Source organism: Symphodus melops (assembly GCF_947650265.1).
Source record: "Symphodus melops genome assembly, chromosome: 9".
Lineage (NCBI taxonomy): Eukaryota > Metazoa > Chordata > Actinopteri > Labriformes > Labridae > Symphodus > Symphodus melops.
This window is the reverse complement of record NC_136699.1, coordinates 4,349,269-4,364,258: the sequence shown is the minus strand read 5'-3', so window position 1 is coordinate 4,364,258 and position 14,990 is coordinate 4,349,269. Positions and strand designations below refer to the sequence as shown.

Genomic DNA, 14,990 nt, shown 5'->3' with positions numbered 1-14,990 from the left:
GTCAGCCTCCTATGAATGTGTACACCTGACGTTTTTTTTCTCTCTTGTGTTTTTTGCAGAGGAGCTCCGTCTGTCGGAGCAGCTGCCACGGTGACGTGATGAGAATCTCTTCTTTGTCTCAATTCTTCAACAGACGAGCCGTCTTTAAATGGGAACAGAGGAATCGGCGCATCTCGACTCGACGAGAGAGAGAGACAAAAGCTCTCATCGGTGAGGGAACGTCGCCCTCTGGTGGACAGACACGTCATTACACTGTCTGTTTTTTTTTTTTTAAGGCTGCATGCTCCTGTTTCTATTCAGGTCTGGAGTTCAGTCAGTCGTTTGGGGGAAATGAGTGATGATTCTCCAGCAGACATCACAAGAGAGGATTTTGGTTTTCAGGTATCAAAAAGACGAAGAACAGCAAACTCTCTGGTTGGAGGAGCTTTTTCTCGCTTTGAACAGGAAAAAGAAACTTGTTCTACAGCCTCTCTCATTCACAGAGCAGCTTATTGGGCCACACTACATTTTGAATGGATTATTCTTCTCACCAACCCAAACACTGTACCAGGAATAAATGAGTCCAGTTCGATTAAACCGCTCCAGACTCAGCGCCCCGAGGCTCAATATCCACAGACCGCTTTCAATAATAAACTGAGATTTCACAACAGGAGCTTGGTAGTTTATGAAGCCACCAGTTTGAGCTAAGCTATCAACATTACAGGGTATTTAAGGCTGCAGACGAGGGAATCAGGCCGAGGCTTTTCAACTCAGTGACTCATACAGCCATGAAAAAGGACAATTTAAAAACAGGACCGGGCAGCAACGTCCAGTGTTCAACAACGAAGCCAATAAGTGCAAAAAAAACACGACAGTTTCTCGAGTGTCCACTTGAGGCAGCCTGTGTTAAACCAGGAAGTAAATGTGCAACATTTTACACATAAATACAGGCAAAGACATTTCTGTCCGCTGCTTGAGCTTCATGGTGCTTCATTAACAGTGTCTTCTCATTGATAAGTCCTTCATGCAAACGCGAGTGAATGGTGTTGAAGTTGTGCAGCTGGAGGAGAGCGAGGTGGTGCTCAAAGGCGACATCTGCTGGATCAAAAAGTTGCACATTCTCCTTTTTTTTTTAACAGCAGAAATTAACCGGTTTACAGCGCGGTACCAAACTCTTCTGGCCTCTCCTCCTCACTTCTTTATTCTTACAGACTGCTGTAATTTGTTGATACACTCCCTTATATGAATCATTTTCATTTCTTTGTATAAAGACTTTTGTAGCTCCTAAAAAAAGAGCAAAATAAACAAGTTTGAATGAGTTTATTCATCTCTGTGGACGTTCAGAAATCAAACCACACGAGAACTTCTGAATGAAAAGTCTGCTCTCTCATCAAACTGGCAGCTCATTCAACTCTGGAAACCCATTTAAGCACTCTGACTGTTGTGTCCATTTTCTGATAATGATGTTTATTAAACGCTTGGTTCATAAAAGCAGAGACTATGCACCATCAGGCTTTTCCTTTTTAAGTTCAGATCTGCACAAACTGTCCTCTCTGCCTTTAAAGAAACTTTGATTTCGTTTGAAAACATTTCAACTTAAAGCTCAGATTTATTCAGAATCATTATCTGATGTTTTAGAGCCTGACGGATGAATCAGCCAGCCCATAATAATAACAGTGTTTGAAATCTGCACAGGAGGAATCAGGGCTGTGACTGTGTATAATGCCAATATATCCAGATTGGATTTTTTTAAATCTCTAACTCGTCGGGCCCTACATATTTTTTTTCCTTTATGCATCAGTGTAAATGTAATGTACCCAAAAAGGCAAATAGCATCAGTCTTCTGCAATCTGCTCTGTGATCATTCCACCTTTAAAAAGTTCAGAGAGGTGGCTTATTGAACTATGAATCATGAGGGTCATTAATTAGACTACATCATACTGAGAGGTTTTGTTCATGAATAATCCATGATGCGTGTATCACACAGGCATCACTCCGCCCTCCAGGGTTCTTCCCATCAGGGATTACTTACACCTTTCGAACGAGGGGAAACCTCCCCGGAGACAAACACAGCCGAGGTGTCAAATAAACAAAGAGAGGAGATCAAAACAAGAAAAGAGCAGGAACAGGAAAGAGAAGAAGGACAGAGTGTTAGTGTTTGGACGAGGGACCTACATGTGTGTAAGCACTCGGTGACGGTGGTGGCGTCGATCAAGTAGCCCTCACACAGACGACATGTGATGTGGGCGTTGATGTGACACAGCTTTATCTTCCTCGTCAGCATGTCGGGGTTCTGCAAGAGACAGAGGAACACAACGAAGGGTTAGAACTCCATGTTTCAAACATTCAAACAAGCAGACGTAACGACATCCAGCAGCGACACTGCAGACCAGGAGAGGGAGGAAACCGGAGCACAGGATCACTTAGACGAGCACCTTGGATTTATCTCACAAGTTCAACATGCACGTGTTCTCACGTGCAGACTAAACGAGGCACCGCGTCCTTTAGTCCACACAGCAGCTTCACTCTCTGTTCACTCTCAAACTGTGGCACGCTCGATCCCTCTCCTGGTTCACTGGGACTCTCAGATGTTTGTATCATTTAAATAAAGATATTGCAAATCAAAGCTGTAAATGCTGAGAGGAAGCAAATATGACCGTTAAAAAAAATGCAGCGGCTGTGCATGACGGCGCTCGAGTCACATGCAGGTTGGATTGTTTTGGAGCGGCTCAGTGAGCGAGCCCAGGCTGCAGCACGCAGTGTGCTGCTGTGATTTATCTGCTTCTGTCCTGTTGTTTATGTGTTTGTGCTCTCGGTGCAGAGTGAACTTCCCGTCAGGGTCAGAAAAGTTTTATAAAAGCAGATTCTTTGTATGAATACAGGTCACGCTGAAATCTTTCCGAACAAACTGCCGGCGTCACTTTTAATGGGAGCGGAACGATTGATTCTGATCACCGAGCTGAAGCTCAAGCTGGATATGACAGAAACGGATCAAGTGGTGCACGCTGTCCGACCGAGCACAGCCGGGGCGCAGGGAGTTTATGTGGAGGAACGTTTCTGTGCTGCATTCACGCTAAAGAATACAAAGAGAACAAACCAACAGATCCGTCTCCCTAAAGAATGATATGAGCATACCTTGATAAAGAAGTTGTTTGTTTGTCCGTCTGCTGTGCCATTGTTTTCAAAACATGACCATCTAATGCATCGCTTTCATTCTTCTCTACGTTGACTAAAAGGCAGACGCTCCGGGGAGCACCGGGGGAATTCCCCTCATCAAAAAGGTTTTAGTTTTAATCCCTTCATCCATTAAGCAGCCAGTGTGCGACATCATGTCCCACTTCCTGCCGACTCGACTCCACGAGACCTGCGCCACAAAAAAAGGCTAGAAGGTCAACTTTCATAACATCATGGATGTTTCGAGAACGCAGACGGGCACAGGCCGAGCTGTTTAAAAACACACAGACTAAAGTGAAGCTTCTCAGAGCTGTGAAGCAGGAAGCTGAGTGGACTCGTGTTCAGACGAGGTCAGAGCAGCAGCACACTCTTCATTTAATACATTCAGACTGTATCAGAAAAAAACATCACCAATCATGTGACTGATCGCTGGAGGAGGCTCCACGATACAATATTACAGATGACAGAGTTTCTTCCGTCCTTTTTTAGACAGAACATGAATTATTAATCAGGATTATAAAAAAATCAACCACAGGCTTTAAAAAAGATTATCTAGAGAAAATTCTGTTTTTAAAAAACTTTATATGACATCCCGATAAATTCACTTCATCAAAAACTGTGAAGACCTCAGTCTACTCTTCTTCTCACAGGCTGCAAACGCCTCACAGTCTGAACTGTTCATTCAGAATGATCCGACTTTACTGAACAGTCGACAACAGAGACGAGCGGCTCCTTCTCCGTCCTCTCTGTGAAACCAGCTTTCACTCAGATTAGAGCCGCTGTGACGTTGGAAGGAGAAACTCTGTCAGAAAATCACTGAGTCACATATTGGTTAATTAAGAAAAAGTATGAAATCAAATGTGCACAGGGACGAAGATGTGCGCTCTGTAAAAGACGCCACGACGTGCAGTCACGCAACAGAAAGAGAAGACTTTTTAAAAAAGCTCATCAGAGAACGCTGCAGCAGACGACAGAGGACAAGAAGGACGGCAGCTTATTGGTTTTCATCACCGCCCTCCTCCCGACCACGATCATCACACCTCCTGTGTTTCAGCTTCTAATCAGGCTCACATTTTTAAAGATGCTTTTTTTTTTTTTTTTTTTTTTTTAAATGTAATCCAGCCACCAGTCTGTGTGAAGCTGTTATTACTGCTCGTCTCTTTATGAGACCAAATAAAACTGATGCCATTTAAGGCTGCACAATAAACCACTATTTCCTCACATAAGCAAAAGTTGCTGCAAAAGACTGTTTGTGCGTGCACTGTTGACCGTGCACGCGTGCACTGTTGACCGTGCACGCGTGCACTGTTGACCGTGCACGCACAAACATCCAGACGGGAACCTCTCACTGATCAGATGAAGCTCTGAATACCACGTGGTGTGGGAGCAGTAAACTCCCCTCGCTGAGCAGAGAGGAGACTGATGAAGACGTTGATGAGAACTTGTCTCCCACACAGGTACGGACATAAAAACGGTTTACGCTGTTATTTCAGACTGCACCACATACTGTAGGCTCGCTGCAACTTTGAACAACACGCCTGCTGGTTTTCCTCATATCATGGACGCCCAGCGGCAAAAAGAAATAAACTCATTCAAAAAAAACAACGTGAAGGAGATCGTCCTAAAGATACCTCAGCCTGTGATTCATACTTTTAACAAGGAGAGAACGGTGTTCTCTGCTGTGATGTGCAGCGCAGGAGTGTGTTAAGTAACTGAATGACTAACTTTGTATTCAGTGTGTGAAGTCACAGGAAGTCGTCTCTGTTCTCACAGAGCCGAACAAGGAGAAGCACACGGAGACTTTTAACCACATGCCTGCTGTCTGCGCGTCCCTTCTATAGTTACCTATGTTATTACACGTCTCTCTTTTTAGAAGTCTTGTGTGTCAGGATGAGAGAAGGTGCTTTAGCACATCGATGTCTGAATTCAATTTCACCTTTTACAAGCTGAAATAGTTTTTATTCCTCCGTGAGGTGAACCTCTCTCTCACCCTCACCTCCCCCCCCCCCCTTTGTGATGAGGCAGCTTTGTCTGCACACACCACTCAGGGTTGGAAAACCAAGCACCCGTCAAACAACTCAAAAATGAATCAGGATTGACTGGAACACTCGGTGGTTGTGTTTGAGAGGCCCATCTGGACTCTACATGTGATCGAAGTCCCAGGAGGAGACGGAGCAGCTCCCCCAACCCTCAGCGAAGTCATCTGACACGACGACACCCTGGTGGTCCCTGACGCCCGGCAGCCACCGTCGGACTGTGGCGTCCACACAACCAACGCCACGTTCCTCGTTCATGCACGGCCTCCTCTGACCTCCGTCTCAGCGGCAGGAAGTGTGGCCAACAGGAAGGTGATTTTATTCTTTATTAACAGTGAGTACGCTCTTTGTAAAGCACCTCGAGTTGAGATTTGTTGAATTGGCGGCGTATAAAAAAAATGATTGATTGATCAGCTGTGCGTTGGAATCTCTCTCAGCACTTTACTGCATGTCGTCCTCTCCTCTCTCCTCCCCACACTGCCCTTTGTTATCCTGAATGAGCGAAGGTGAAAGCAGGAGGCCCTAAAATGTTACGTAGCGTCATGTCAAAGCTGATGGTCAATTCAAACGGTCTTAAAGAAAGTTGTGCGTGCTGCATCATGCAGAGAGTATCTGTTCAGGGCAGAGAGAACTCTTCAAAAGACACAGAGAGAGCGTCTGCATTTCTAAATAGAACTTCTCTTGTGATGAAAGCACTCGTCTCTGTGAAGAGTCTGAGCTGCTCAGCTGTCTTCACTCCACTCCTGACTCCTTTTTACATTCAGCACCTCTTCATGTCACACCATCTATTCACCTTATTTCACTTTTTTCTTTTTCTTTTCTCAAATCAAACCACTCTGAACCCGACTGCTTCTGTCTCCTGCGTCCATCGAATCAAACCGGCCAGCAGCTCTCATTGCTTTTCAGGATTTTAGGGAAGCAGAGACTGACGGTCCCTTCTTCAGCGCTAAATCATCACCTTTAACCTGCTCACAGATTCAATAGTTTAATGTAAAAAAGTGGGTGGTAATAGTCATTGGGGAGTTATGATGTCTTTAAACTGGAGCCTGTTGTCTACCTTAGCAGAGGTCAAAATGATTGTTGACAACAATATAACAGAAATGTCCTTGACATATCGGGGCTTTCACACTCCTGACTAACTCCAGGAGGAGCTGCATGCGTGGACACAAACAGAGTTTCGTGAGAAACGCAGCGGGGTATTATCTGGAGAATTCACTGTGGTGTAGGGAAAAATATCTGAACAGCCGGTCTTTCAAACCAACAGACTGGGACAGCAGACAGTCGCTGTAAAATGGTCATATTAGTAGTTACAGCCAACAACCACTCACAGCCACTAATAGCTGGTTTAGTGTGGAGAGTTAAGACCCTGAGGAAGCCGACATGCGTCACTCCGAGGCTCCAGCCTGATCCCAAACTCTCAGTGACTTCTCAAAGAGGGAAAGTGTCTTGACAGGAGAAGGACAGTGTGTTTTTGTCTTCTCAAAAAGGACCTACACTTACTATTCATCACCCAACTCTTCAGGCAGAAATGTCTGATGATGAACTATCATCAGTTATTTTCGACTTATGAATATGCAGTGTGCATGGGCTAGACAGAACAAGCTATTTCAAGATGTTACTGTTCACATGTTGAAAGACAAATATTTAGTTTCCTCTGTATTTTCAGACACACTGAAACAGGAAGTAGAGCAGTGGTTAGCGCTGTTGCGTCACAGCGAGGAACTTCCTGGTTTTAAATCCATGTTGGACGGGATCCTCTCTGTGAGGATCTCTGTGCATGAGTGGGATCTCCGGTGACTCTTCCATCCTTGTCAGCTTTAACCGCTGACTCTAACATTGTATAGGTGTGAATGTGAGTGTGGCTGCGTGTCAGCTCTGTGATTGGCCCGACCCCTCGCTCAATGACAGCCGGGATCAGCTCCAGCCCCCGACTGTGATTGATGGAGAGATTAAAATCCCCCCAAAAAAGAATCATTTATTTGTTGAAGAATAATATTTGAGAAGCAGAAAGGTATGATTTCTAGAAGGTTATAATGGGCGTTGTAATGCGAGAGAGTTGTAACCTTCGAAGGGAACCATCGTCAAACTTTAAAATTTAAACATAACTTTCCATCTGAATGGAAAAAGTCGGACTACAGACACGATAGTCATTCTGTCTCTGACTTCTGATGTAATCAAATAGAAATGAAAGAAGGTCTGAGATCAGTATCAACTCAAATAGAGTCAACCCTCCGACGTCCGAGTTGAGGATTATAGCCTCCTAACACGTTTACCATGCCTCCCATTTACTCTTTTATCATTCTTAAGTCACACGTTTCTTCTCAAGAGAAGATTCTTCACTGAAGATCAAGCTGTGCTGCAGACAGAAACATCTCAGCCCGTTAGATGCATCGATCTGTTGGTAACACGGTTTCCTTCTCGAGGCCCGGAGAACACATCGCAGCTTCTGTGTGACTCTCAGATGTGACAGAGAGACTGTGTAGTGAACTGCAGTGTTGTCGTTCTTACCCCTAATACCGCCATGCGTCGACTGTGGGTGGTGCAGCAGCCACGTCTGTTCCTGCGGTTGTGCGGCCGACAGTGTTAGCTCCTCATCATGGAGAGCCTCTCATTGGAGCCTGGAACAGAGAGGGAAGAAGAGAGGCGTTTAACAGACTGGCTCTGGAAGCTCAAAGAAAGACATTTTAAAGGCGTAAACATGGCTAAAAATACGATTTAGAAATGTCAGAGGAGAGGGAGTGATGTCGTACTGAATATCAGCACGGCCAGTTTGATGCTGCCTTTAAAAGTTAAACAAGCTGCGAGCAGTATTTAAAAGTCCAAACAAGCGATAACAACAGATGACAGACAAATTAACAGACTGTTGCCAAGCAACACAAACATTCTCCTGCACTCTGCTCCGTTTGTGTCCAAGCAGTAAAAAAAAAAACAACAGCTACTACAGATCGTCTCTTTCTTTTCATTCATGATGTCAATCAGTGACGGGAATATTTATTTGGGAACTGACCCACAACATGTGACATAAACCCCTCCAGTCCTGTGTTTGTACGTCTGACAACACTGAGAATAATGTGATGTCATTGTGATGTCACAGTGGGATCTCCACACATGGACTCCTCCCCCAGCCTACAGACCAACACTCTTTTGCAGGTCTGCCAACTTTGCGTTTATTTGTGGGTACATGTGATTAAAAATGTAGAAATAAGAAGAAGAGGTGATTAACAAACAGAACATACGTGTCATCAGCTGATGATCTGTTGTCAGCTGATGCTGCTGCATTGATGCTTTTGGACTGTTTTAGTCAATTCAACTTCATTGAAGAATCATTTGAATGTGTGTTGGACTAATTCTCCGTGCATTCAGTCAGCCTGCCATGTGAAACTCTGTGAGGTAAACACTTCACTACTTAACCGCCCACACTGTGTGAGAGACGAGCCACGGCGACGAGAGCTCAACTGAAACTACGGTTCAGCACTTAACCACGCGGGCGGAAGCCTCTGCAGCGCTCCTGAGAGCCGCACAGCTCACTCTGAATCATGGCTTCACCGGAGGAGTCCCACCGCTCCGGTCACGATGAGAGAGGGAACACCGGGCGAGCACACACCTCCGTTTTCAACTTCCTCTGAACACACACACACGGTTTAAAAAAAACCACACACAACCTTTAAAGTCTCCGCTGACAGCGGCGAGTCTGCCAGCCCGCCTCTGTGTGCTCATCAGACCGTGAAATTAGCCCAGTTAGACGACAGAGATGAAATGTTGTGATGTTGAGGGGCTTCTGAGGACACACACACACACACACACACACACACACACACACACACACACACACACACACACACACACACACACACACACACACACACACACACACACACACACACACACACACACACACACACACACACACACACACACACACACACACACACACACACACACACACACACACACACACACACACACACACACACACACACACACACACACACACACACACACACACACACACTGTACAGAGCCGTCACACGCCGATGAGCTTCGCACAGATGTTATCGACACATGACGCCCGGCGACTGTTCTGTGATGTAATATTTTATTTGTGCCGCTGCGGCGGCGGGGTTGATTTGAGGTCATGTTCACACCGAGCGGAGCTAAAGATAACTCACGAGTATTCCCTCAGCTTTTTTTAATGTCTTTATAAAAGGTTTGAGAAGAGAAACCGTCCGTACAAACGTTAAACAACCCAAAAATGTCCGAAGCTCCGATGTTTGCATCTCATATCCAGCCGTGCAAAGAACGCTCAAGCTGCAAGAAATATTTACATTATGCCTTCCAGCATACAAACACTTTAAAAAACACACATCATAATTTCCTAGGAACAAAAGTAATGACCTCAATTTCGAGATTTCATACTGAGTTTAAACAGTTGAGAGAAGGATGGTGAAAGAGTCCTGTACATACTGTACGCTGTAAAGTGAGGTTGTTAAACCTGAGTCTGACTATCACTCATCAAACACACAAACCCTGACACTGTTGACCTTTCACCTCGGTTCAAAACAGAAGCAGTTAAACTGAGTTGGGCTCTCATCCTCAGGTTTGTATGTCGTTCTGTTCTCTGGGTTGTATTAAACATGTAGAGAGCGTTTTCCAGAAGCTCTCTTTGAAAATGTCTTTGTTCTGTTCCCGTCGTCTGCTGGAGCTGCTCTTCGACTATGTTGGATCATGACTGGAGGGAATAGATGTGTACGAGATGAAACACATGACACCATCAGTTCACTCCAGTTCAGCTCTGAACTCAGACTGCTGCATTCAGGGTCGTTCGAGGACGCCGGAAATGTGAAAGTCGGGAAGCAGACAGCCTGCCTCTGCGGCACCAGACAGCCTTTTCTCCACATCTGACTGGAGCCGCTGTTCTCCGGACTAATGGACTGATAGTATTAATGCCATGATATCCAGGTGACAGAGGGGAATGTTACTATAAAGTCTGTCACACATTGAAGCACATTTCAAAAACCAGTTGGTGGCGCTAAAGCCTTTAATGTTTCATCTCCAAGCTTCAAAAACAAGATTTTTAAGGGTCTAAATTAAGTTTTTGGTTTTTTTAACCATTAACATCTGAATCTATACAGATTATGGGTTGCAATTCGGAAAGACCTATAAAGAGTAATACTTGTAAATAATAATGCACAGTATGGTCCGAGATGGTTCAAGTAAATGCCAACACAATGTGGGAGACAGAAGCGTGGTTCTTCCTGTTGGGCCTGTTTATTTCCTCTTTTATCCTACTCTCCATGTTCAACTCTGTAAACACCTTCTGCTCAAAGTCACATTTTAAGAGCGTGGTCTGACCTGCCACAGGCCGTCGCCGCTTCCTGAAAATAAACGTTAAGTAGACTGTCATCACCGTTTGAATGCTCTGTCCCACTTCTGCTTTCCCTTCCCTGCTCGTAAATTAAAGCAAAGTGCTGGATAATCATCTCGGTGGCAGCTTCACAAAGACATTTGTCACAGCTTAAATAATGTAGAGAAGTGGAACAGGTGTTCATCCAACAACACAGCTTGATTCTTAATTGACTCTCAGTCTGGGACTAAATGAACAGAAACCGAACACAAAGGCTGCAGCTTACAATAACTGTCAGTGTAATTACTGTCATTGACGCGGCCGTCCACCACTTTTAATAATCTATTTAGGACAAAGACGAAGAGTGTCAACAAATTCACAAACAAAACAGGAAATACAGTGCTGTCATTGGACTCAGTTTGGAGTGGCGTCTGTGCACATGCAGGAAGCAAAAACGCTCAATACCAAATATTCAATTTACAAACCAGAAGAGGACCGAAGACTACAACCAAAGACTTCCGGCGGTCCGTCAATTTGGTGACGGACGGGGTCTTGAGGGAGCAGAATGTGTTCAGTGAGATCTATTATATTCACTTTCAACATCAATGATGTCAGCCTGGGACATCTGTGATGGAAAGTTCCTTAAGTTCCTTAACTTAGATTGGCGTCATTTCAGCCGCCGTGTCTTTAAAAAACGTCCCTTCCCACACGCCCACTGTCCTCTGATTGGCCAGCTCTGTTTGCAGACACAGGGAAGTTTGAGTGAGCTTCTGGGTTGGGCGTGTCCTACAACATGGCAAGATGCTTTGCTCTAATATGTCAGAGGAACCTGACGTCTGGTTCTGGGTAATAATGGACTTCCAACAGAACAGTGAAAGGTGTGAGACGCACGTAGAAGGAGTCAACAAACATGAAACTTCTCTTTTCAATCCACAATGACATGACAGGCAGGGTGACCATTTATCTTCAATCAAAACCAAACTAATAGAGCTATAAAAACTGAGCCATCTACCAGGATCAGAAAAGTAGCAAATGTCAACACCAATTTACATTTCTTATTTTTGGATCTGTTTTCCTGAGAGTTCAGAACGTGAGATGAAGGTGGACTTTCACTCGTTCTCTCTCTGTCGTGCTGCACTGATTCACGATGAGTCTGGAGATTCATCATCACGCATCCTCCTCCTACTGAAACCTGTCGAGCTGCAACTGCTGCCCACAAAAACCCCGAACACACACACACACACACACACTCTCCATTCACAGAGACAAACCAGTCGCTCTGGTTTTATCAATCAAGTTCTACAACCAGCTAAAACCACAAATATTACAACAAAGCCGCCTTATTTTCCTTCAGCGTCCTTTAACTATGCTCAAGAAGACAAGGCTTCCTTTTAAACAAAAAACACACAAAACACACAAAAAAAAACAAATAAATGCACATGGATCATTTTCCATGTGAGACTATTTCACTTTGAGGTTAGGAAAAAAAACTGGATAAAAAAGAAATCCAAAACAATCACTGAAAGCGAGTCTCACTTTGGACTAAACGTGACTCGAGTTCGAGCTCGAACTGTTTGACTCCATCAACACGTCAAATATACAGCAGCTCTATCAATTCAACAGCACCAGTCCAAAGTGACCTCATGTTCACATTTAAATGGTTTTAAATCCACTGAGGCTAAATGTGCTTCTTTCTGAGGACTGAGGCTGTTTCTTGTAATCTCTCTTGGAATACTGTTGCACCAGTCGCTCTGTCTAAGAGGATCAGCTAAATATGAAACATTCAGTATTTATTTCATTCTTGGTGGTCTTATGTAAGAAGAGTGAGGCTGCAGACATAGCAGAGCTGGTGAAGGGGAGGGGGGGGTTCACGGGTCTCCATGTTTCAGGGTGAGAGGTCAGTTTCCTTTTTTGATCTCTGACAAATACAAGCTGCATATCAGGGTCAAACACTTCTCACACCTCGTGATAAAACAAAAAATAAAAAGAAGATTAAAATTGTTTTTCATTGGCTGGAACGTGAGTTAAAGCACAGCAGACTCCTGATTGGTCAGATTGAAAAGTCCCTTTCACATCACTGCCTTCTTCTTCTTCGTAGTTAAGCTTGATCTGCAACAGAGACTTCAGAGAAATCTTAACTGCATACATCTACATTTCAACTATTTGAATGAGTGTTTAATGTTCATGGAGTAAATCGTATGCATCAAGTTCCTGCTTTGATTTGTGTCCAATCGGAAACTAGAAAGTGTAGCGCACAGCTTTTTCAAGTGAGTTGGAATTAATGAGTAGAATAAATCCTCCAGGAGGTACAACATGAACAACGCCGCGACCGACTTTTCCGTTAATGAATGTGAGCACGGAGTAAAGAAAGAACCAGGAGAGGAAACGTAATGAACACCAGGAGTCGTCGTAACATCTGTCGTGCTGGGCGCTGTACTTTTATTTCAGGTAAACAGGAAGTGTGTTTTCATTCTGAGGAGGGGGCGTGGCTCTTCTGGTGGATCCCTGTACGGCATGTCAGGACCCGCCACAGGGGCGTTATGGCTTCACCTTTCAACGACAGGAGGTTGTCCATCTTTATAGACTCGGCAGCGTTAATGACCTCCGCATCTCTCTCATGTAATTCATCCATTAACCAACACAAACATGCTGATAGAAGTCCTCTGGATGCAGCTCAGGCTGGAGATTAACAACGTTTGCAGTCAATCATGAGCTCAACAACTGTCCCAGTAACACACACACACACACACACACACACACTTCACAAAGAGCCCCTGTTGGCCTGCCTGTGGGTATTGGAGTGTTTGGCCTCGGGATAAATTGGCAGCCAGCTGGAGCGACGGACACTGAAGGCCTGCAGAGGACGGAGGCAGGAGGAGAGGCCTCTGCTTGTTGTGGACGCTTTGGCTTCACTTCAAAATCCACACACACACACCACACACAAAAAAATCCACACAAACTACACAAAAACTCCTGCCCGTTCGCCTTCCGTCACACATGCAGTTATTGTCTCCTCTTAATTCTGTTTGATGGCCCTCAATCCTGCAGCCAGGGCTCGCTGCCTGGGGAAATCAGGCAGACAATAGACGTGATTCCAAAGAGAAGCAGAGCGAGCCAGGAGCCGAACGTGCCGCTGCCAAGAAGCAGCAACACTTGAATAAGTGAGCTTTGAGTTTAGGCTGCGAGGGCCAGGAGTGAAGTTGGAGCTAATGTGTAATACGCCTCGCAGGTCAGACACGAACACACACGAGGAGACCTGAAACTGACGCTGCTCAGAAAACCTTAAAAAGGCCGTTTCTTGATTTACATTTACAATCTACAATTCGGTTTTTTTTCTACAATACTTCCTGGTGTGATAAAGAGCTGAACAGTGTGCATCAGCGAGGAGGAAGAGATGGCGTGTCAGCGAGACTCTCTCTGAGGAATCACATATCTGTCGCACTCAAGATAAGAAACTGAACCAGCAGAGGAAAAAATGCTTTTTCTAAAGTTGGTCTACCTCGCTCGCTTACTTCTCAAGGTAACACTCCATCAATACAAGGCAACATTTATGTGGTCTGAGCTCAGGATCCTGCGTCCATAAATACGAATACAATTCACCCGCCGAGGTAGAAAAGTTTATCTTCCGCTGCTGCCGGAGGACAAAATCACGACTAACCTGAGTCAGAGCCAAGTGGAGGATTGTGGGTGCTGAGGATGTGTCTGGTGATTTGATATGACTGTCTACATTACAAGAAGGTGCACACAGCACTTCTGTTTCCCTCAGGCGGGACCTTGGGGTCCGTTTCATACAGCTCCATATGCTTTAAGATCAGCTTTTATAAAAGCACGTAAAAGGACTCCTCGACCTGGAAACTGTGACAACGAGAGCACGACTCAGTTAATGGACATAAAGCCGTAGAAAGGGTCCCATAATGTCAGCCAAAGGACAAAGGCGCCCCCCCCCCCCCCCCATATATTCCTGATATTTTAAAGGCTTCTTTTTCATTATGAAGGATTGTGGGATTCCTCAAACAACCAATCGATACAATAAAATGCTCAATACCCGTATAGAAAATGTATAAGTTGGTTCAGTGTTAAATAAAGGCAGTGCACACCAGTTCTTATGCATCTATATAGACATCATTCACAAACCAGAAATGTAGAGCAAAGCTTGGGAGTGAATGAGTTATTTAACTTGAAGATAAAGTTAAAGTGTTGGAAACACTCACACATCTGGGATGAATTATGAAAAGTTGCTGTTAAACATAAAAACTCTGGATTACTTGAATTATATTTCAAGTGTTTGTCTCCTGATCAGCCCCGTTCAAAGCTCGGGTCAGGAGTACTGACAGCAGGATGGGTAACTTTGATTTACCAAATCATTAAGGCACCCAATCCCAGCACACCACGCGGGGCGTGTTGTGTTATTTTAACGTCTTCTAAAAAGGTGAGAGAGACAGGCATCCAAGGTCACT

General features: G+C 44.7%; 2 protein-coding genes across 4 annotated transcripts in view; one reads left to right on the top strand and one right to left on the bottom strand.

Annotated features, from left to right (window-relative positions):
- slc49a3 (solute carrier family 49 member 3) overlaps nucleotides 1–14,990 on the top strand; it is a 285,285-nt gene that overhangs the window by 246,456 nt on the left and 23,839 nt on the right. The gene's annotated exons all lie outside the window — the stretch shown is intronic.
- Nucleotides 1–14,990, bottom strand: part of pcgf3 (polycomb group ring finger 3) — a 51,096-nt gene that overhangs the window by 24,078 nt on the left and 12,028 nt on the right. The window contains exons 1-3 of one of the 3 annotated variants that reach the window (XM_079352821.1): nucleotides 7,940–8,075; nucleotides 7,698–7,807; nucleotides 2,155–2,272 (exon numbers count right to left, since the gene is read on the bottom strand). In XM_079352821.1, coding sequence (XP_079208947.1) covers nucleotides 2,155–2,272; nucleotides 7,698–7,712 — 133 coding nt within the window. In that variant the 5' untranslated portion in view covers nucleotides 7,713–7,807; nucleotides 7,940–8,075. Of the gene's footprint in view, nucleotides 1–2,154; nucleotides 2,273–7,697; nucleotides 7,808–7,939; nucleotides 8,076–14,990 lie in introns of those variants that run through there. The other 2 variants (XM_079352819.1, XM_079352820.1) reach the window with 2 other exon arrangements.